At 43.0% G+C, this 24590-nt stretch overlaps 1 protein-coding gene across 1 annotated transcript in view; it reads right to left on the bottom strand.

Annotated features, from left to right (window-relative positions):
* rsrc1 (arginine/serine-rich coiled-coil 1) overlaps window positions 1–24590 on the bottom strand; it is a 108651-nt gene that overhangs the window by 42170 nt on the left and 41891 nt on the right. Inside the window, exons 6-7 of the mRNA XM_018732478.1 lie at window positions 19634–19670; window positions 9120–9171 (exon numbers count right to left, since the gene is read on the bottom strand). Of these exons, the coding sequence (XP_018587994.1) occupies window positions 9120–9171; window positions 19634–19670 (89 nt within the window). The remainder of the gene's footprint in view (window positions 1–9119; window positions 9172–19633; window positions 19671–24590) is intronic.

Raw genomic sequence — 24590 nt, forward strand, 5'->3', positions numbered from 1 at the left:
ACGACTCAGAGGCTGTTTATTCTAATTTCATTCATTTCGATCAACAAAGAAAACATAGGCGAATATGACCATTAGAGTTCGGGGATGGCACAATTATTTCCTCATATTAAATAAAGTGATGATGAATGTTCCAATACTAACTAAAACAAAGAGGTTTTTATTACACCAATTTGAAGCGCTTGTCTTTTAAATAAATGGAGAAACGGTGGGCGGGTGACCCACTTTTAAAACTAAACCACACCGAGAGTCTGAAGGCTGAAATAAGTAAGGACATTAAAAAGCAGAGTCAAACGGTTTTTAAATGCAGATTATGGAAAAGTGTTCTTTTTCTCTCACCAAAACTTTCAGCTGTTTTTCTGATTGAAATCAGCAGGCAGCAAGCTAAATGGTCAGCCAAACTGTCAACAGCTAAGCAACAGGAGGAGAGGTGGGGAGTTCAGCGTTGTAAAATCAAAGTTCATGGTTTTGATCATGTATAACCAAAAGTTAAAAAAGTCAATTTCATAAGTCTTCCTTTGCCCAGGACCTGCATTAGAACAGCATGAAGCTTTCTTCCTCCACCTCTTCTTTAATGAAATATATCTCCTGTTAAAGAAGCAGGCCTGGGGGATGTTTGGTTTGTGTGCGTGGAGGGGGTTGGGGGGGTCAGGCAAAGAGCTGGTTGTTGCCGAGTTAAACCATCAGACTGAACTAGTATTATACATATAAGTCAGGCCCCTAAGGTGGACAGCAGAGCAACTTCGTGAGATGAAGAGGGGCCTTTACACCTGGCTCTTTCAGAACAAACAAAATAAATCTAATTATACATCTACGTTTAAATCTTTTTATTTTATTTTTTAAACAAATTGGGATAGCAAAACTCTCGCCCTAAAATCTAACTCTGTATGGTTATAACATTTGGGCTTTTAGCCAGCATACGCCATAAATGAGATTTCACAATGACATTACGTGCTTCCGGTGTGGGCGTAGTGGGTTTGACTGGGTCCTGCTCTCCAGTGGGTCTGGGGTTCGAGTCCCGCTTGAGATGCCTCGCGATGGACTGGCGTCCCGTCCTGGGTGTGTCCCCTCCCCCTCCAGTCTTACGCCCTGTGTTGCCGGTTTAGGCTCCGGCTCCCCACAACCCCGCCCGAAACAAGTGGTTTCAGATAATGTGTGTGTGATTATGTGCTTTCCACGAGAGCAGAGAAAAGGCTACAAAATAGCTGAATGTTAAAATTATTTCAGAAGTCTTCTTTCACAATTGTAAATTATTTCCTTACCTAGGATACTATTTTACTGAAATTAAACTGCATTTTGTTTGAGCTAATTAAACGAAAACTGCATTTTTTTTTTTTTTCTCTAAAGCACATCAGGTACCTTTATGAAGGGTACAACAGCTTGTTCTTTCCAAAAATTCTTGGAACCATGCAGTTTCTATCACCCAAACTATCTGCTGAACGTACTTTGTGAGAGGGAGAGACAGACTCCTAACTCAAAGGACAACTCCTTAATGTGGCACAAAAATGCCCAAAAGTCAAGGTGTGGAGATTCTCAGGGAACACTGCAGTCTTAAGCATCTGGCTTTTCCATAACTCTTAGTCAAGATGCCATTTGGGGACCCTTTTGGCCACTGTTATAGAAATCTATGCATCATGGGGCACCTTCAAGGGGGCATGCAGTCCATACTGCGGCGAAAAGCCTTCAACCTAGATGCTGGCTCCTGTCCGGACATGTGCTCCACTGTCGGGCTCTGCTACCCCCTGCAGGAGCCTGGAACTCCCGCCGGCAGGCCGAGGTAATTAAATTACTTAGCAAAGTTTACTTAACACTAAGTGGTTAGCAAAATTTAAGGTGATTGCAAATTTGCTTTCATTTAACTTCAATAGCTGGTCTGTTAAGACTCGTCTGCAAATAATTAGCACATACATTTGCATCAAAATCATTTATACCATATGTCGCAAAATTATGGAAAACAGCAAATTAAAAATATTCCCTTTTTCTGTTATGGAAATTTTACATATTGAGACAGTGATGCAAGAAGAGCATGCGGCATCACCATGTGGCGATAAATCCAAGGCCGCTTCTTGCTGAAGAGGGGAAAGAAAGCAGGGGGAACGATCGGGTTTGGATTTGAACACACGCTTGCGGCGTGCCGTTTCAAGAGTCCGCCAGATGCCGTTTGAAAAATGCCAACAGAAGAAAGGGACCATTTTTCCATTTGCTACCCCCACACAGTCGCTTCTAAGTGCCTGACAACCTCTTGCTATCATGCAGCAATGCAAAACACCCTCCTCACTTAGCATACAAGGGCCCCTCAAAAGTTGGAGACAAATTCTATTAAAACTTTACATCAGGAAAAGTAAATTGCAGAAAAAGAACCCCCTCCCCTATTTTTCTAGCAGAGTATAGAATTTCTGACATACTGCCTTTTCTAACTTTAATCTGGAGAGAACAAATTGCTGTGTGCATGTGTGTATAATGTGAACATATATATGCACATATTATATTGAAAGCAGCACAGTATGAGAACGTATTCAGGGAGACTAAAAGATGTGTCAGGTAAAGTAACAGAGCAAAGAGAACAGTATTCAGTTTCTCTGTACTGGTTCCTTTTATTACACATGTGTTAGTGACAATACCCCATGTATTCTGTGCACATGCAAACTCACACAAAAATATTGGTAAACAAAGAGGTTTCACAGTTTCACCTAAAAAAGCTCTGTCAAAGATTTGAAGAATACCTCAGTAAAGATGCACCCTGACATTAGTCAAGTGGTCGTTTTGCAACTTTTTTTTTTTAATTTATTTAAATACAGCCGGTCTCCTTTCGACACAGGCCCAAGTTCCAGTGTGGATGACACAGGGTTTCTCTTATCCCTGCATTACAGGAAGGTACTGTAGAAAACATAGTCTACCAGTTTAATTTTCAAAACAGATTGTTGGAAGAAAATTTAAGTACAATAAATACCAGTAGTTTCACCCAGGTCAATAGAACATAAACAAATTTGAAACGGCATTCCTGGAACTAAAACGTCTACACACCCTTGTTCTTGTGCTCACCATCCCATCCATAATCCCCAATAACAGGTACATCGTTCAATCTACCTCGATGTCTAATACCGTTAAGTGAATACGTCTAAGCTCTTTGATAAAAGCTTATTCAGGTATTGCCATCTCCTTCTTTGGACAAACTGGATTCTTTAAGAAACATAATAGCGACTCTTAACTGGAACAGTGAGGTAATCGCACATAAATCCCACAGATCAATAGCTACAGCCCTTAAATTATAGGCCATCACTCACAATTAGCTGTGTTAAACAGGAGAAGAATTAGATTCTCTTTTCATCTACAGCCTACATTGAATAGTGCTCTGCCTTCCAATGTTTGTCACCCAGCTGACAGGAAAAAGTCATTCATTTCACCAAGTCATGACCCAACCTATAACCAGGGACCATTGACATTCCAATAATAATCATTGATTTATTCCTTTATTGGGTTTCATTAACCAGATTAAAAAAAAAAAAAAAAAAAAAAAACATAAAACTACCTCAATGACAGAAAGAAAGAAAGAAGAAATTCATGAGAACTTTCTAATCTTTTTTATTGTATCAGTGGAGTACACTGGATAATTTATGTTCCTGACAGTAAATCAGGAGTATGGTCATTTAGCAATCGGGGGTGGGGGACACAGGACCTGTTCCACTGATGTCCTTTCCAAGTTTGGCAGAAGAGTTTGTCAAGGGGGAGGCATCATATAGGGACTGTATCTGTAGCTTGCATGGAACTGCAGGGAGCCCCTTAAGGATTCATCTCAAACAAATATGATTACTGCCACCACACAGTCTTTGCACACACTTCAGCAACCTTGGTACTATCTTGTACCTGTGTCTCAACTCATCACCATCACCTCAAAAATCCATCCGGAGAGCAGGATGACTCTGAGAAGGTTGGTGAGCCTTCCCTTCCAGAATCATGTGAAAAGAGAGAGGGAGAAAAAGAGAGAGACCCAATGCCCCAAACACCACACTTTGAACAAAGCCCTGTGAGCCACCAGAACAGAGTGAGTGAGCCCATTAGTTCCACTGGAGTAAAGTGATACCCTCCATGTATGTGGTCCGAACAGCCCACATCTGTTGCGGGACCCCAGCAGGGGCCAGGACACTTAACGCATTCATTTACTGTGTACGAATTAGTCAAATCACACGCTCTTTCAGCTGCCGGTGGCTTGATTCAATCCCCCTCTGCCTTTTCTTTCCACACGCAAATTACACACCAGGCGTCAGACATTCAGAAAGAGGGATTTTTAAGGATCTGAGAAAAAAGAAAAGCAAAAAAGAAACATTCCCAAATCCAATTTCCAAACTGTGCACTCTGATGGGATGATCTGGTGATGTTTTTTCAGTTCTCTTAAACACCAGAAAGAAAGCCAGGAGGTTCTGGTTACATAGTTTAGATAGCCGTTGACCTCAGGTTCCTCTGCAAGCCCTTTTTAAATGCAGAAAATGAGAGACAAGTGTGCCAAGGAACTATTTATTTTAGAAGAGCTTTACACCCTCACAGAGACAGAGGGATGCTGACTGGACTCAGAGTGGCCTTTTCCACATTACACACGCTTGTGTTCTCGACTCTCCCAAACGTACAAGCGTGCGTGTGATCTGATGAGTTCCAGTATATGCTTGTGTGTCTAAGTGCAGGTAATTGGCAGCAACGAACAGGCCTGAAGAAAATAAAAAACAGAGGCATAAGTGGTCTAGCAGAATGAGTGGCAGAAGCCGAACTAAGATCCTGTATTTACACTGAGGATTACTGTGGCGCACAAAGGGGCAAGGGAGAAGAGGGATAGAGTGGTGGAGCAAGTGGTGGGGGGTAGGCAAAGAAGAAAGAAATGGAAGAGACAAATGAAGCACTTTTTGTATTATAACACTTACCTCATACATTTCACTGACAGCCCCAATAGACATGAAAGCGGTTAAGAGTGCTCTGCTGCATTTGCAGTAAAACTGCTAAAGCGGATTGTGCAAATGCTTGTACTCCAAGTCCTCCCCTTTACACACCCGACGCTCCGTCAAAAGTGCACTGAAGCGTTACAAACTCAACCAAGTTGCTGGTTGTCACTGAAACGGTGGGACTAAGTGTAGCAGAAGAAGGAGAGAAAGCAGGGGACAGAGAGACAGAGACAGGCGAAAAAGGAAAATGTGAGGGAAGGATCCGTAAGCTTAGGGGGCAAGACGTGTGTGTATGTGTGCGGACGCCAGCGTGCACACAAACACAATACATAGGCCAGGCAGGAAGTGACCCATAAACATATCGCTGCAACGCTTTCATATTAAGCCAGTGCCCCTCCCACAAACCCCCATATGACCATTAACCAGGCCGCCAGCTTTGCCGGGAGCCCTCATTACAGCCCAAAAGAGCCCCATAACAATAGCCTGAAGAGCTTTAGTCAGAGGATGATCTGCTTTCCACTGACTTGAGAGAGTCCATATACTGAGAAAAAGAATAGAGGGGGGTGACGAGGGGGGGTAATGGGGGGAGGCAGGAGGCTTTACGGATCTCAGGAGACACCAAAAAAGGGGGGAATAGGAGAAGAAAAGCTTATGGAAGAACTGGCGGGTGCACTGAGGAGCAAGAGGGCTTAAGTATGGCTCTGTCAGAACATTAACATTCACAAACCTCTTCAACATCTGTTCATTGTGGGACAAAAAGACAGGAGGACACGCTGAAAGGAGAGCAAGGGAGAGGAGCAGTGTGACACAGTGGTGCAGAGGGAGAGGCACCTCAGGGTCTTGGGCCCCAGAGAACTAAACTATATGCCTATATGCTACTGGACTTCTGCAGCTTAGTAGCATGTGGTCACATGGAGTGATAAAAGATAGTCAGCAAGGGACAGCAAGCGCGTGCGCGCGCACACACACACGCACACACACACACACACACACACACACACACACACACACACAGGATACTCTCATTACCAAGAGAGAACAATTACAAGGCCAGACTCCTGGAAATCAATTAGAACCTTCAAAGAAGGTTGTCCATTATTTCACACACTTGAGTGTCTTTAATGTGACCATGTTCTTCACACACTGACGAGAAACTGCCTACCTTCTGGTGGGAATGAGGTCATTAAATTCTATGACATCAACCGTTCGTGCGGCTGTTGAGCAAAAGTGTGCTCAGTCCAGACAACACTCCAAGTGAAACCTATGCCATTTGAGAGCTGAAACAGTCAGGCTGCTTGACAGATGCAACAAACAACAACTTACACAAACACACACTCTACGCAGGGATTGTGCAGACCCTTGCCAATGGAATACTCTGCTTTTAAAAATATATCATGTGATCATGAATTTAAAAGAAGCACGTTCAAGCTGCGAGGACAGTGGATGGGATCTACTAGACAAGTAGAGAAGAAGTAATAGAGCAAAGCACTGAGACACGAGCAGGACGCCGGTGTCACACTGTTAAAAGACAGAGCTGCCAGTGATTCAGCTCAGCCATAAAACCGTTATTAGGTATCAGCTCAGAGAAAGAGGAAAACCAGAAACTCTGCTACATTAAACACACAAACATCTGGCTGTCTGCAGCCAAAGAACTGCACTTAAATCCAGGGTTATTTTATGGAGGGCCACACTGATTATGAGTACATTAGTAGTGGGAGCGAGGTCCCAGGGCTGAAGCCTTTTCAGGTTTAATTACACAGGGGCTAGCAGGATGGCTCTCCAACCTACTATTGGGCCTGATCATTACTCAGAAGCAAAATCTCACAACAACCACTGTCCAATTCACAACAGAAGCCTGGGAAAGATGGTGGCTCTGGTCAAACGCCATCATAGCCCCTTCTCCGGGCACAACCCACTCTACTACCTCGAAATCAACCCACCTCGACCTCAGCGCTATGCAAGAATGGACATCACCATCACACGCACAAATACATGTTAATGACGGTGTGGTGTGTTTAACATATCTTTCAGGACCTACCAGCCTGCCTCCGAGATGATGTATAACCCCTGGTACCTTTAATAATTTTCTACTACACGGATTAAAAAAAATGTCAGCTGACAGCTGGGTTGTAGAATAAACAAATTGTGATTTTTTTGCCCAGCTCCGGGCTGTCACATCTGGTTCATAATTATACACTTCAAAAGACGTAGAACATAATATATACAATTCAATTGATGAAATATGAGACTGTCTCCCCCACCCCCTTTTTCGGTCATTATTGAAAAATACTAAAAATACACAGACCGATATGGCACGTGTGTAGTCTGCGTGTGTTCGTGTCACGTGTGTGTCTGAGGGAGAGAGCATATGCATGCATTACCCAACCATCTGATATGAACTTGGCAGGCAATCAATACAGTAGGTCATAATTATCCTTAAGTGCAACATTTACGTCACACCAGTCTGGGTTCTTCTATGATTTGACAGACAAGTTATGCTAGTTCAGGTCAGCTGTTTAATGAAGGCCAGGACATTGGAGAGGTACAGGATATCTTCAGTGTACGCCCATCTATCACAAAGTTCACGGTGTATGTCTGAAGGACATGGCCTTAGGGGTTTGGCCTGGGATGTATTGTATTCTGTATGACTACAGAATGCAGTTTGGGACAGTTCGTTCTATATCTTACATAAATTCAGTTTTACTCTGCTATGAATTTTGGATCAATTTACAGTACATTTGCCTAACTACATATATGCTACATTTCGTGGATGTAGAGTGTAAATATGGGATTATAATGTGGCAGGGCTGGCATTTCGAGCTGCAGCCAACCTTATGCACTACAAAAGAACTGACAGACACAGGTGGGTATGGGAGCTCTTGATGTCCACGTGTTTAAAACGATTTAGGGGGGGGAAAAAAAAAAAAAAAAGTGAACCATATACACACTTTATGTATGTGGTAAGGTCACAAAAGAAACTGCTTTCATGCCTTCCAAGGTGACTCCAATATTTACGGTAAAATCCTCCTTATATTCTGGCACCCTGGTAGTAAACCATTCTTCAACTGACAATTTATCGAGTTCTTTCAATGAAACAGGTTCAGGTATGTGGTTTATAGATGGCTCATGTATGTTTCCACCATTCTACACTGCATAAACACTTTGTTCAATTGTAACTTATACAATTACTACAACTGACACTAGCTACTAAACATTTGTCACTCCACTGAATTTATTCGTCATATAATTTTATATCTGCCCAGTTATATTTTGTTAGTCTGATATGGTACAGTTTCACTCTAATTAACATCTCATTCTTTGTACCTCAGCCTGGAGGGGAGACACCTGGTAAGATGAGTAATAACAGTAAATCCGTAAGTCAGTAAAATGCCGCAGAGCCAATTCGGCAGCTCTGCCAGAGCGCAGGCCTTTCTAGAAAGGTGCTCAGCGTACCCAGGAGGAACCGACCATGGCTAGGGAGGGTGCAGACAGAGAGGAGACCTACACAGATACTGAGATATGCTAAGCTCAGCATTATTATGTGTCAGGGCAATGAAAAGCCACATCTGAGCATGTGTGTCCTTGCTGTACTGTCAAACTGCAAATGATGGCAGGTTGCTACACTAATTTACATTTAAGTCACATACCAAACGGGGGTCCATGTCAGGTGAGTTACTGCTTGCAAAAAACAAGTGCAGTTATTAGGAAACGCTTCTTGCTCTACTGTCAGACCTGGTCCCAAATTCATTCATTGGTTTTTACATGTGATGACCTCGAGTGATCACTTTTGCACCTGACTTTTAACATTTCTTACACTGCTGAGTTCTACCCTCATTTTCATAGTAACATGAAAGTACAAATTGTCACAGTGTTCATTCCACATGCCCTCATACATGAAGACATTTCTGTTCTTTCCGTTTCTATTCATGTCTTTTCATCTCACACCATGTGTTTCTGCATTGTCACAGTTGGGTTAAATATATATGTGCTGCAAAAGGAACAATAGTTTTCAAAAGATTACGCTAGACTCCTACCAGACAGCAGAGTCTGAAGCATCCATCTTTGTTCCTATCAATTCCGTATGCTCATGTTCTCTGACAAGCAGGTAGGGAATCCCTTGTGCAGTTTCCCCATTATTACGTGTTCCTGATCGATATCTGCCGCTTCACCTGCATACGTTCAAAAACCACCTACCTGCTGCCTGCAGAACCAGCTGGAGCCTAGCCTTCGCTTGTTCTGCTGGAGTCTACGAGACAAAAAAAACAATTCAATACATTAACCCATCACTAATACTAGACCTGTAATAACAGCAATATCTTGTTCCAGGACAAGTTCTTGAGCAGCACTCAGCTCTTCAAAGCAAACATCTTAGCACAACAAGTTGTCAAGCAACAGCAAAAACAAGGGCCCTTTTAAGTAATCTAGTAAGAGCACACTAAGTAAGAGATGATGAGACAGAATGTTCCACCACACCAATAGAGGACAAGTGTGTATGAGAGAGAGAGGATGGGGTGTGTGGGTGTGGGGGGGCAGTGGCTTGACAGCCATACTATAAAGCTGATCAGCTTTCTGACACGCCTCAAAAGGGTTAGCTGTAATTCCAATATCCCTGCTATTAGATTTGAGGGTATTAATTGTCAAGAAAGAAGGATTGTCGAGTAAAGAAGTTATAAAGGCAAGAGCAGCGTAGATTGCTCTTTCCCGGGCACAGACTTGTTATAATGCAGCCACGCTGGATGTGTAGGATTAAAAAGAAATTAAATGCTAATAGGATCAAATCTGAATGTCGTTCCTGGGAGTGTCATTTAGGCAATGCAGTGTGTGGAGGCTCCAGTGACAGCCTGCCGTACATTATTCAGCATAAATTTGATTTATCAAACTGTAAACTTGTCACTTTGTAAAAATGTCACTTTTCAGTGGCAGCAAGAAAATATAATGACCTACTTTAATGTAAAACTGTCACTATGGTGTCTCGGATGACAAACACGTCACTTTTTTTGCAAACCTGGTTAGTCCAATAATACAGTTTCACCGCCTTAAAACGACATCCTCTTAAGTTCGGTTCGTTTTTTTTTTTTTTTTTAAACCACCTTCAGCTGTTGAACTGCAGATCAAAATGATTGAGATATTTCTGAAAAATAAAATTGCCAATCGCTAAGCAATGGCAGGAGAGGAAATTTTATGGCCTCCCAGACTCAACTGTCAGCCTTCTTTCTTTTTTGTATACATACAACAGTGATTACAATAATACTTTGTCTTGGTGCAATAACCAACCCGCAAAAATAACACAACAGAGCTTAAGTGTCTGTATAATGGCCTGCATTGCAATCATCTTAGTTACAGTTTATTATGACATTTCCCCGATAATTACATTTGCATTTGTTTACATTGTCCCTAAGGCATCTGTCGGACCACATAACACGATGTGTATTTTCACAGGAAGATTTCTACCTTCCTCCCTTTTTAAAAAGAGCAGTGAGAGGGAGTATTAATATGAAGAAAAGCCCCTCTGTTTGTTTCACAACATGACAAATGGAGGCCGCAATAACGCTTAGATAAACATGTCAAATTATGAAAATGATGAGCCTGCCAAAAAAACATTGGCCCACACTACAGCTTCCTGTCATGGGTTGATCTCTGCTAGGCTGATGGACTGGTACCAGCACAGCTCTAGCAAGACTGGAAAGGGTGTTACACCAAACCACTATTGCTCAACTGAGCTAATGAAAGCCCTGTGCTTCTTCATGGCTTTATTTTTTATGTACACAATACCATTTATAAATGTACTTTGTGCAATGTAGCAGAAGACCACAGTGTTATAAAATATGTCAAATAACAATAGTAACAAAGGACTTTTTTCAGTTATGTATTTCAAAGCAAAAAATGTTTATACACAAAGAACATTAATTTCAAATTCACTGCCAGTAAATGGAAACAATTAAGCCCTCTAATGAATGAGAAAATAAATTCATATATGAAAAGAGAAAAGTGGGCTTCCGTACTGTGATTGATGGAAAAGGAATGTGGAAACTTGCACATGCTGGTCCTCCTCTTTTGCAGCGTGCTTCACAGCATGATGTCATTCGTTCCGTAAATGTCCACGCTGTCACCGTAAGACATGGACGTGCAAATCATGTTGTTGCCACTTTCTCACTTGTGCTCGGTTGTGGCGATAACAGTCACGTTATTGAAACGGTAGCAGGCCAGTAGACTGCACCTCATACCCACACAGAACAGATAACAGCACAGGTGATCCATTAATAACAGTAAAGCTGTAACTGAGCTCCACTGTGAAAGCGCCTACTTTGGGACTCAAAATCTGAGGCTTCATAACCTGAAGCACAACCAAAGCTCTGCTTGTGTTTCCATTAGCCAATCAAAGGAGGGTGAGCGAATGGCAATCTGATACAGAACGCACCCCTATCCCATTCAAAAAAAAAAAAAAAAAAAAAAAAAAAAAACTTTAGCTGAACCTCACATACAGAAGTGGCCCCATATATTTGCTTGGAGGCCACTTTTATCCTAAGCAAATTACAGAGCCTACAGTTCCCTTCATTTACTAAACATGTCATTTACTGAAGCAATTCAGGTTAAGTGCCTTGTCAAGAGTACAACAGTACTGCCTCCGGGGACTTGAACCTGCAATCAGTTGGATACCTAATGTGTTAATAGCTCCCCCCGCTAGGTTCAGCAGCGGTGAACAGAACGTGAGCAGAAGAGGAATGGAGCAGATGAGCTGTGGCCAGCCAGCCAGGCCTCACTAGCCCCATAGCCCAGCCCAATCACTCCTGGGCAGGGTGTTATCTCACCACTCACAGGGATGCGATCCTCTTCTCCAGGGAAAGCTAATTACCCATGAACTCAAGCTTGTCCACACTCCTGTCTGTTGCAGCGAAATAGGCCACATCCTCCACCTCTGTACCGCCCAACCTTAGCCCCCGCTCTGCCAGCCAAGTGTGGGCTTATGGAGGACTTCGGCACATAGCCCAGAACACCAATCTGGCTGGACACACCAACAGGAGGCAGGGAATCCTCCTCTCAACAGACATCTTAGTGAAGGTCTGGCTGACCTTGCAAACGGAGACCAAGGACCTTCCCCAGTCATCAGCAATATTCTCCCTACAGACACCAATCCGGAATGGTGAGAACAGCATTCACCTCTCCTTCTGTCACTCATACCAAACACTGCAATTTGCTCAAAGACAAAAGTGTGTGAGCACAACTCAGTGTTGACGACAGTTCTGCCAAAGTGTTGGTATTGGCGTTACTCTGGGCACCCTCACTTTGTTCAAAAGCTAAAGCCAAAATACAAACCCCAGTGAGATTTCTTTATCAAAAACTTGTACTTATTTTGTAAATATAAGTTTTATTTACTTTCCACCTTCCCCTTACTTTTCTGTTACCCTCTTCTTGATAGAGCTCAGGTGCTCCATAGCAGATATCAAGAGCTACCAAACACAAGCATCCTCCACACTTCACAGGGAAGTGAGGAGAGAAGGCCATCACAGTAGGGAGACCCTGAGGCCAAGGCCAAGCTTGTTAATGACACTCTAGCAAGCAGCCTCTGCTATTTAAATCCAGCATCTCTGAGACCATTAGGAACACAGACAGACAAACAACTTTAAAAAGGAAGTCTTGAAAACAAAAATAAATTAATAATAAGAGGAGAACGTTATCAGGACATGGGGTGGAGGAAGACGACGGGTATCGACCCAGGAGCAGCAACAAGTGGCAGCTGTCTAACAGGGAAGCAACGGGGAGATAATGTATGTGGCCCTTGGTTAGAGACCCAGACTGCTCTCCCACTGAGTGAAACACAGGCCAGAGCACTACTACACATAAATTACCCCGTGCCCCCCCAGCAGGCCAGCATTCCAACAGACACAGGCAGAGGGCCCGTCTCTACTTGAGTTAATAAAAAAGCGATTAGAAATGGGCTGTCAAGGGCAGCTCAAGAGGCTGGAGTGGCAAGGGAAGCTCCGGAGCAGCCATGTGTGATGCTGCCTCACCCTGTTTCCCCAGACACTTCCTGTTCATATGGGCTGATTACATTTCCAAAAGAGCATCCTGTTGCAAAAGGGCACTAGACACTGCATTAGAGGGGAGCAAACACTGGCACTAACAAAACAAAACAAAAAAAAAAAAAAAAAATATATATACATACCATTAAACATTTTAAAGAAATGGAACATAATTTCCTTTAAATGACTGCTCCTGGACATCTGAAATGCTGACCTCTAATCAGTTTTATTTTTAATGTATTTGTATTATTGTTGTTTTTCTTTTACTTCAACTTCTTCCCCCCATTTGTTACTTAACAGTCCTACCCCATCCTACCATTAAAAAAGGAAATATATCCCCCTAAATGCAATATTCCTGTTTTTAATATCCAAGTCTATAAGATCAGGGCAAAGATGGGCTCCACTGCAATATATTTATTTATATATTTATAAAAATCCTGCCTATCAGAGGTCGAGCCTCTGCATCTCTCATCTTATATATAAAAAATAATGTTGTGTATGGATATACTTTTATATATAATCGCAATATGGATTCAGAACTCTTTTACAATGTGCCATACTTCAGGATAGCACTAACAACATTTTACGGGCTGGGAGCTGTTCATCTTCATGTCTCCAGCAGGCACGAGCGCTGCATAATAACGTCGTTTCCGGCCCCTAAATGTTATTTCAGAGGCCTCAGCTCATTCCTCAAACTTCACCACTTTTACAATTCCCCAAACTTTTATTTCCTTCATTATTGCCAACAGATTTCATTACGTATTTTGAATGTAAACAAGCCTGAGTAATGACACTCTCCGTCTCCCCGGATTCGTTCCGCTGACGGGCCCCCCCCCCCGGTTCCACAGGTCGTCCTTCGTGCAGCCAGGGTCTGCTTTGGCAGAGAGGCACACTTGTGTTGTTCATTTACTGTGTGTCCTCTGTAACTCTGCGCACATATATGTGTGTGTGTGTGTGTGTGTGTGTGTGTGTGTGTGTGTGTCTTCCCGTTAAACTCTGAGTTGGGGGGACAAGGGGGGAAAAAAAAAGTTTTATACTCAACTCACATAAATCATGTAGAAGAAAAATGAGAAAATGTGCAGGCTAACTCATCTTCTCCCCATCCGGAGAAAATGAAATTCACTGAAATACCTATCAAAACCGCAATCATCAAGAGATAATATCTTCTTTGGTCTATCTGCACTTTCCGATTTAATTTCCTCCATGCCCTTGACATCCACCGATACCATTAAGATTAAGCGCATACAGTAACGGAGTAGTTCTCAGATTTTGATATATGAGGCCTCCACGCTAAATGTAATATCATCATTTGAAAATTAATGCAATATTTCTTTTGTTAGTTTTTTGTACACTCAAGCAGCACACTGAAGAAAAGAGGAGAAAAAGAGAGAGGGAGAGAGAGAAACAGAGCAAGAGGATGAATCCTTAGGTTCCATTGCAGTCATCTCCCTGTCAGAATGACATGCAATTACGGGTGGGCCGGCACCCGGTCAGGGGTCACTCAAATTACTACATCATTTAACGGCGCAGGGAGATGAGAGGGGCGCGCAGATCGGCTGCCGAGGGTCCCGCCGTGCCCCGCCACGTCCAATACGATGGAATCATTAGTGTAATAAGCATGGAAATCTGTTTTCAGATTATCGCCTGTTTCCCCCCCCTTTCTCACTCGCCTTTTATCTGGCGTGCTGCGCTGGAGGTGTTCTGGGTTCTTTATCCACCACAATCAAATTACTCGCAAGAAAATGGGGGGTAGCGGGGGAGGGGGGTGGCGCTCGATGCTGTATGACAGCAGAACACCGACTCACGCCTGGCCATTGTGTTTGTGACAGCAATTTGTTTTTAACTCCGTTGGACAGGCTGGGGTCCAGCAGGCCGCGATCAATCCCTCTACCTTCTCCTCCTCCTACTCCTCCGCTCGGCGCTCTCATTTGTTACGGGGCGGTGTCGTTACCCCACCGAGAGCGAAATAATAACACAACTCCCCCCTAAGGGATTAAATTCGGACCCCGTAATAGAGCAGACGTCTTGTTATCCACCCGACACATTCGACAGATTTGCGATGATTCTGTCGCTTGTTCTTTTTTGCGTGGGAGTGTGTGTGTGAAACCACACAGGGGAGTATCGACGAGTCGAACGGCTCGCAACAAGGCACCAGTTTGCAGTGTTCGTGACACCAAAAAATGAGCCTGGTTAAAGGGGGGGGGAGAAAAAAAGAAAAAAAGAAAAAAAAAAAAAAAACACCTGCTACTTGATCCCGCTGTCCATACCGGCCTTGTCTTTCTGCAAACCAAATGTGGAGGACTCTCCCAGACCTCGTCAGCCACTGCACGTGATAATTAAGCACTGGCTGAAATGTTGAGTGCATAATTAATCCTCTGATGCTTTCTCTTGAGGGGTCATTATGACTCTGGCGGTGAACTCTTCTCCTTGCATCCTTTTGTATGCCGCTGAACTTCTCACCCCCGACCACGAACTCACACCAGCTCCACGTGAACACCCGTCCAGCTACTGTGCTGCTGTGTCCAAGGCGCTGAGCGTGGTCGTTGAAAAGAAAAAAAAAAGTCTGAATTATCATGGCTGCAATTGTTCCCACTAATCTGATGTTTTATGTATCAGCTGATTTGGTTATTTCACACGCACATTTGGTCAGCGGGTCCGTGCTTGTTAGCGCGATTCAATGTTCCTTAGGTTCCCGTACAGCACTGGCTCCTGCAAAAAGCCCACTAACGAGAATTACTGCACAGCCCCACAAAGCAATTAACTGAATACCCTACTACAACATTCATTCCCTGGGACCACATTCACATAGATCCAAATACTCTAAGGGTATATTTATTAAAAGTATGAAAAATAACCCACTAAGGCCTAATTGCAAAACTACTGAAGATTTTTTTAGTCAGCAGACATAGAATGCCCTTTATTGCTTCACGCATCATCTTACTGAGAGCTTCTGCTAATTCGAAAAACTGCAAATTGTTAACAAGGTACAAATACACAATTTTTTTCTTCATACTGTATATAGCCTTTCATAAAACAACATGGTCCCACTAATCATCACCAGCCAAACAATGTTAAAACTGACAAGAGGCCAAACTTTATCACAAAGAGAACAAAGTATAACATAAGCTAAATGTAGAGTTTATGTTCTTATCTTACTCACTGTGCAATCATACTGGTCATCATCTCTACACAAGTAATGTGGGTTGGGGATAGCATTTACAAACTGATTTAGCAGGGATGGGGGGCACTACTGAGTTTATTTACAACCCACTGTCCTGAATCTTAATAAGATTCTTCACCACACCGGATTTCTGACAACCAGCAAAGCAATGTACCACTGTGCATAAACACATCCATAAATTCCCATGTTCACATATTCACGTATTCAAATTTCATAGTAGCCTACCATACTGCATGCATAAACACAGACATGCACACACCACTGCACACACTCACATGGGCAAGCACAAATGCATTCTGTTTGGTGCCACTGTATGACCTTATACTGGGAATCGTAGAGGATAATGACAAGAGTTTCTAAAAACAGAAATAAACACTTAACGTCCCAAGAATTCTTAACCTGTGTCATGGTTGAACTAACACACATACACATGTGCAAACACACACAATGCTCCCCCACAGAAGACTCTCAACTCTCATCACTGAGAGCCATGTCACACAATGTGGGGCAGTGTTGCTGCTATGTTTTTCCAGTAACCGCCACTGCGGTCCAGGACACAGACTGCTACTCTATAGCCAGACCAAAACTAACATTGGTTGGTTGGGGGTTGGGGGACTACTCAGTCATAACAAACCCCCAACCCAACAGTGTCTCCAGTAGCTGCCTGTTAATGACTCTCCTCCTCTTTAGCGAGCTCTTAAGTGGTTGGATGCCCTTTTGACCACAGGGCCAGAGGTCATCACTGGTGACCCTGCCATCCCACTGGTGGTAGTAGGTAGTGGGGGGGTCTGCATCTAGACCAGCTGTCTACAAGCCCTCCACCATCCTCATACAGCTAAGTTTTTAAACCTCTCCAGGGGAAAGGAAGTCTAGAAACCTCTTACGCTGCTGGCTTTGACTGGTGGTGTGTCCACACTCCTTTGACCTGAACCCTTAATCACCGTCTACAGATTGGAAGGCAATGAGATAACATGGGGTTTTATTCCAAAAGGGTAGACAGACATAGTAGTTTTACACTTTCATGAACTGACACAGAGGGATGTTCTGCTGAAGACATTCAAGTATTCAGGTAACTGCTTTGCTCCTGTGTACAACAGCAGGGCTTAGTTTCTGCACCCAACAACTGGCCCTAAATCCTAAGGGAATACAATGTTCCACGCTGCCTTTGGGTGCCACTGTAAAGTCACTGGGTCTGCCCTCACACTGCTCCACAACATACTCTATAGACCTCCTGAACCCCGAAATATTCTACCATCTGTTGATCTCCTCCGTGATAAACTTCTGCCTCACAGATATCATGGCACTCCAACCACAGCACCCTCCTCTCCCATCTGAGGCTGTTCAACCCATATGCGTTACAATAGGGGAAAGACCGCTGAGTCAGAGATCACTAGCACTACATACCGTATGGTACAAAGTCCAGTATCTCCATCAAACTGAAGTCAACTCCATTATCATTCAAGTTTAGCTGTGAGCAGCACAGTGAGCACTCAACTGAACGCAGCTCTTCAGCTGAGAGCACTTTATAGAGATGCAGGTCTGCAGACCATGAGAGACTTTACACCAGTTACCTTTTCTTAGTCTTTGTATTGGCAGAACCTTGGGCTGGCAAAGACATATTGATCCTGACTATTTCCATATGCAATCTTCTACTGAATAATTTACAGTGCTTTGTGTAGAGTTGTAAGTCAATGTGCAACTCCAGTCTTCCAACTAGTCTGTTGAATTTCTAGAGATTTCTTTAAATTGGTTATCTCGCAACCCTGGAAAACTGCAAAAATCAGCAAAAAACACATTCTTGTCCCATTAGGAACTTGTCTTTCCCTTCACTGTCCAACACTTGTTCCTTCTTACTCTGTTCATCTCTGAAGGTGTGTGAAAGAAGAAAGAAGAATATGTACTTTCGCCATTAGAAGAATCAAGGACTGTCCCTGTAGCCATGCATTGTTGCAAAGAAAATTAAACACACCACTCTGCAACGCACCACAGCCCCCACTGCCTCAGGCCAGAGTATCTACACAACAAACCTTCTGTGAACTTATAAGATCACTTTCCCCTCTTTGCCCTGAGGTCAGCTTGCTACCACTAGGCAGACAGACAAGGAAACATACCACTCTACCCTCTGCGCATTCTGGGCACAAGATGTTCATCTCCTGTTAAACCTTACACTGTTACAGCAAAGAACCAGCACATAGTCAACTTGGACAATCAGAACTGGTATTCTAAAGAATAGTAAACTCAAAGTTGTCTTTAATTTCTTTTTGAGTATTACAGGTGAGGTGCATCAGACTACCGATAAAGATGGGTCTGTTTATTATGCAAGGCGCGACACAGCAAGGCTGAAGGAGGTGACTTTACATCCAGATGGCCAGGACCCTATGGCGACCCCGCTCAATAATTCATCTTGAAAAAAAGGCACCCAGAATTTGAGTTCCTCCAATGCAGAAAAGAAAAAAAAAGAAAAAGGGAAAACCCTTAACTTTGTTGTATGGCACTCTGACCCGTATTAAAGAATGCAGAAAATCCTCAAAATGTCCGACATAAAATTTTTAGAAGTTCAGCAGGGCTTTTTGTGGAGCATGGCTTGACACCAGTCTTTCACTGTAGGGAGTGGGGAATAACGGTCAGAACTCACCCTTACTGTACCTCCTCACAGAACATGTGGCACATTTACCACTTTTACCAGCAATATCTTCATATTGCCTTCAGTAGTGTCTTCCCTACACCACACGCCCTCGGAAAACAAGTTATTAATTTATATGATGTGGTCACCTGTGTATCGATTGAGTACAAAACCAATCCAGCACTCAAGTAGTACGTGACACTCCACAGTACTGTGATACTGCATGTCATACCTGTCCAGCTAATACAACCCCTTTGAATAAAAATTTAAAGGAGGAGTAACGTCATTTCAAATTCCTGGATAGTGAAAACACTTAGGCGTGTGAAGGACCACAATGAAATTAGGGAACAGGAAGCTGTAAAGCTGTTGTAAAAATAGGAGTCCTTGAGTCATCAATTCACTGGCAGGCCTAATGCAGTTCAAGAACACATATTCTTCCATTATTCATACCCTTCAACATTTACACCCAGTAACAACATTCGATCAGTTAAAACAGTGTCACCGTTGTGACGCAACTGAGCGTGTATGAGACGGTGCGCTGAGTGTGTTGATCCCTCAGCATCGTTGAGGCTAGAGAGCTACATCGGGCTCCCTACACCATTTCATCTACACATCAAAAACTTAGAACAAAATGCAAAAAGCACAAGAGAAAAAGGGGAAAAAAAAAAAATCCCAGGGACAGCAGGGCAGGCAATGAGTAGAGGTTACAGGGCAGTAGGGGGGCAGGAGGACAACTGGATAAACAAACGTGTAAGTGTCCATGCGATATGAAAGCAGGCTGGTGTGCGCTCAACACAACGCATTCAAAGCTCATTCCGGAGCGTTCATTTCAGATGCAGATATCAAAGACGATGCAAATGCGGTGCGGAAAATTAGAACTTACCAGATGTTCTAATCCCGCTTTGATGTTTCCGGCATCCCTGCAACACAAGAACAAATTTCCCAAACTGTAAATAAAGCCCCGTCGGTAATTGTCTCCAAATAAAAAGTCTTCACAGCCTCCTCAACCCTACCCCCCTCGCACACATCACCCGCTCTCCATCTTCTGTATGGTTCATAATTGCTATTTATTACGGATTGTTTCCTTTTCTAAGGACAGTACTGATGTTTCAAAAAGCCCTTTCTTCTCCTTCCAAAGCAGTGGCATCCAATTAACGTGGAGTGCTGCAGGAGAACAAACAATTGTTCAGGCCACGTGAGGGTCTCCCCTCCTCTTTGAGAGTCCGTTACAAGAGAACGAACCCCCACGTTCGCCCCTCTGTGGAGTGGGGGGGTGCTTACAGGTACCTTGCAGATACTGTGAAACAGAGGACTCTTTGGTAGCTACTGCAAGACAAACTGGACCCCCTGGAAGCCTGTGAGAATCAGCTTTTCAGTGTAGTTTACCCAGCGTGTGCGTGCGTGTGTGTGTGCGCGCGTGTGTGGAGCATGAAAGGTACTGGTGTGTGCACATGTAAACCAAAATAGGTGGGCTTTATGTCTGTTTGCAATGTTGTTCCCCATGCCTTGAAGGCTGAGCTTGTGACCTAAGAAAAGTTTAAATTTGTTTTATAAATAAATAAATAAAATTTATGCTAAATTTTTTTAAAAAATTAAAAACTTCAGACCAGAGAAACACACACTCAGTTGTGGCAAATATTCATGACTGTGTGTCAGGGAAAAAAAAATTGTCCTTAAATTATAATGCAAAAAAATAAACATTCCTTGCATGAATTTTTACTACTAGAGCAGAAGGGAGAGGGGATGGAGAAAAACATTCTAATTAAAAGAGCAAACTGGCAGTGAATAATAGGTGCCGTTTAGGCACAGTCCAAAATTGAAACAGAGGAACTGTGTAGATCAAGCATCCCAGCATGTTAATGTTGCTGCTCTGGCTGTAGTCTCCCCCTCTATCTGGAAGGAGCAACGGGGAGAGGGGTGGGACACAGGGAAAGAGAGAAAGGGCATGGGGCTTATCGGTGTCTTGGACCTCCTAATTTCTAATACAGCTTGCAGAATCACTGTGAAACCCCCACTATCTAAAATGACAGGACCCACCACAGCAGCAACACCAAATCCACCTCTCTAATCCCATTCCTTTTCACCCACATCAACAGACCTCTTGTTTCTGCAGTTAAATGTCCTGCTTCTGCCCAGCCCCTTTCAATCTTATACTGCCATCACAACTAAAATCTTCTGAGCTGAAAACTTTCACGTACAAGCTTCGCGTCAGAGTCGTCCAACAAACAAGTTACAGTTCCTGTCCAGGTACTGAACTGTTACTTCGCGAGCACAAAAAAAAAAATTGCGGTCATTAATCCCATTATTACTCATTCAGCTGCATGAGACCACTTAAGAAAAACTTCATCTAGTTTTAATTACATTACATTCTGAACAACAAACTGGGGCATTTATTATACATGACGGGCGAGGAGAAATTAAAGAGGCAGACATTTGTTACTGCAGTGACACAGTGGCGTAATCCCCTAATGAAGCACAATTAGCGGGAAACAATTTTACATCATGTCCAGGAGAAAGGGAGGCAGGCTGAAGCATGGTAATAGGGTAATGGGAAAACCATTCTCCTCCTCCCTGAATATCTCTGCCTCACTCCACTTCCGAGTCTCTCTCTACAGTTTAACCTTGTAACTGCTGCCCCCGTTTCTCTCTGCCTCCACCACTTTCTGCTTTCCTCCATTTCCCCCTCGCCCTCTATCCCTCCCTGCCTCGATCCCCCTCCTGTCTCCATGACTGTTCCTCTTGTGACTTCATCGATACTACGGTGGCTCCAGCATGCAGCGCAGCCCACGCTGCCTCTGTGCCGAAAGGAGGTCTAATTCGATTATGAGGTTCAAACCTGATAAAAACGCAGCCAAGTGGAAAATGGGAAGACATCATTGAAAATGAATAAAGATTTGTATCGAACAAGCGCATCAGAGTACAGTCAGTCCTTTTCATTCCCCTTCCTGCCCCAATCATCTTCTGTTCTCAGGTCTGTAGGGAGCTGAGAGTTTTTCTATTCCTCAACCCCTGGCCAGTCAGCCCCCCCAGCCGCCTGCTTCTGCACAGTCACATCGATTTCTGAATTAGACTGCAATATTAAATAATTAATATACTTGCCATGATTGATGTTCTGCATTAAGCCAATATTAGGTTATCAATCAAAATCCACTTGGTTTAATGTAATAATATTGAAAAAGTGTCAGAGGCTGTTCATCTAATTTGTAGTTGAGGCAGCGCAGATAGTAATGTTGGTGTAACACAAGGCTGGTGAACAGGAAGCGACTGGTTTTACAGCCATAAATGGAAAAGATTAGCTGAGAGAGAAGGGTGAGCAGAAGGAGCAGCAGTCTCACACCCAGCCCCTGGGCACCTGTCAAACTCAATCCCACAAGCTCTGCTCTGAGTAATTACATGACACACATATACCCTTGTACACCACAGATACACAACACCCATGTACTTAACCTCCATACAACAGGCATTCAGTTATACTTCCTCTATACAATAATACACATACATTATACAGCGCATCTCTACACAATATAAAGGTACATCACGTGCAATGATTTCTATTTTTTTTTTATTTATATATGTATATCTCAGTGCACATAGAAAGGCCAATATGATTTATAGCATACCTGGCCGGAACTGTAAATTTCACTGTAAGATACAGTATACACACGGAACTAGGCAGATGTTAAAAAAAAAAAAAAAATAAAAAAAAAATGTCCACAAATTCTTCAACAAATAGTTTGAAAATTAACTCAGCTTCATGACTGGCAATCTAAATGGACATAATTGGGAAAAGAATGAATGCCAAAGAAAACTTATTAATATCTGAATTACTGTCAACATAAAATAGAATTTAACTCCATAAAGTAATTCTGTTTTTACAGGCAACAAAATGACTGCAGCCCAAATCATCAAGGGTGTAATTAGTGAAAATAATTTTTGTTGTCTTTTATTTGCTTCCAGAAAAGGTATAAATGCTACTAGGACTGAAGTCTAATAAGTCAGATTTCCCTAGTATGGGAAGACAAAGCTGTGAGTCTTACAGCTCAGCAAAGCCCGCAGCTCTACCAATGGATCAAATCCAGGCCAAATCATGGATTCCAGAGCCATTAGTGGCTATAACATGACACATCAACATTCTCAATGCCACTGCCAGACTGATATCTAAAATGACTGACTGGGATGCCTCCACACAGCCACAGCAGCCAAAGCACTGGAGTTATGGTCAAATGAACAGACTCTGATATTGTACTTATGAGCAAGGTTAACAAACGCTGCTGCAGTCTATAAACTGCATTACTGGTGACACAACAGGCTGGCCCAGTAATTCCACCCCAATTACGATTTTTTTTTCTTTCTTTCTTTCTTTTTTTTTTTTTTTTTTTTTGCAATTGCTACAACCCATCTTAAGCAGGATCGCAGCAAGCTGGGACGCCAGTCCGCCATAAGGCACCTCAAGTGGGGTTCGAACCTCAGACCCACCAAAAATATCATCATAATAGGGGCCACGGTGGCGCGGCAGGTTTGGACTGTGCCTGCTATGTTACAGTCCAAACCCACCGCACCACAAAGCCCCCCCATCATGATGATATTTTTTGTTCATTTCACTGAGACTTTTCTTTCAATGTGAGGTTTGTACACCGAGCTACTTACATTTATTTAGACATTCACAAAGCTGGGCAATTATTACTAGAGCAATTCAGGGTAAGAACCTTGCTCAAGGTTAGTACAGTCGAGTGGGATTGAAATCTGGATCGCTCAACTGGAAGGCCACAACTCTATAAAGAATGTTAACTGGTGCCCCCGGCCCCATTTTCACATGAACTGATCATTATTCAACCCCTTTCCATGGTCAACCATTCCACATTAAAATATAAGCATACCGGTCATAAACAGTACTCTGCAGTATTATAAACTGTCCCTCATCGATGAGTTTGAAGAAACTTGTGACAGACTTACAAACAGTCATGGCACAACTATATGAATTATGGTTATTCACAATGGAAAATGGAAACTACTTAATGTAAGTGTCAGTGATGCTCCATTCCATTTAACCAAGATACAGCACAAAAACAAAATGAATGACAGGTTAAGTCAAACTGTCAAAAAGAATGGAGGAAGGAGTGTTAGTAGTGGTAAAGTAAAACGAGGGAGGGGAAAAAAAAAAACTTTTTAAAATGACCTAAAGTACATTGAGAGTGGGAAAATGGTTTTATTCTTAGTTGTTCCCGTAAAGGGGTCATTATTTATTCCTCCTTAATTAAGTAAAAGAGGACAAACAAGTCAACGTGTTAAAAGAGCTAAATTTAATGCCGGCCTTTTGCCGCAGTCAATATCGGCAAATTGGAAATGTCTGGCATATCCCTCATGATGGTGGGGGGTGATGGAGGGCGCACGGCTCCAGGCTCGCTGCATTGCTGCCCGTGTCCTCATCATTATCCTCCTCCTCCCAAGGCCACCGTCACGTTCATCATCTCTACATGTCTGCCCCTTTAATGTGAGGCCCTAAGCTCCAGGTAGCACACAATTAATTAAAGCCTGGGCTGCAGACAAATTGTCATTTGTGCCCAAGTTTCGAATAATTGCATTAGGGCTTTTGCCTTTTTTCCCCCCAACTTTTGCCATTTCTCGCTCCCTCTCTCTCCTGCTCTATTTTCCTTTTCTCTTACCCCACTACTTGACATGGCGTAGATGAATATCTTGAGTCAGTCAATGGAAGAAGGGGGGAACTTAAAATGCAAACCCTGTCATTTGATTTCCACCTAACAGGGCGGCCCATTAGCACAGTGCTCATCAGCCATGCATTACCGTACGAGTCCCCTGCCCTCGGCTCACCAAGTTAACCA

The sequence above is a fragment of the Scleropages formosus genome, chromosome 10, assembly GCF_900964775.1.
Source record: "Scleropages formosus chromosome 10, fSclFor1.1, whole genome shotgun sequence".
Lineage (NCBI taxonomy): Eukaryota > Metazoa > Chordata > Actinopteri > Osteoglossiformes > Osteoglossidae > Scleropages > Scleropages formosus.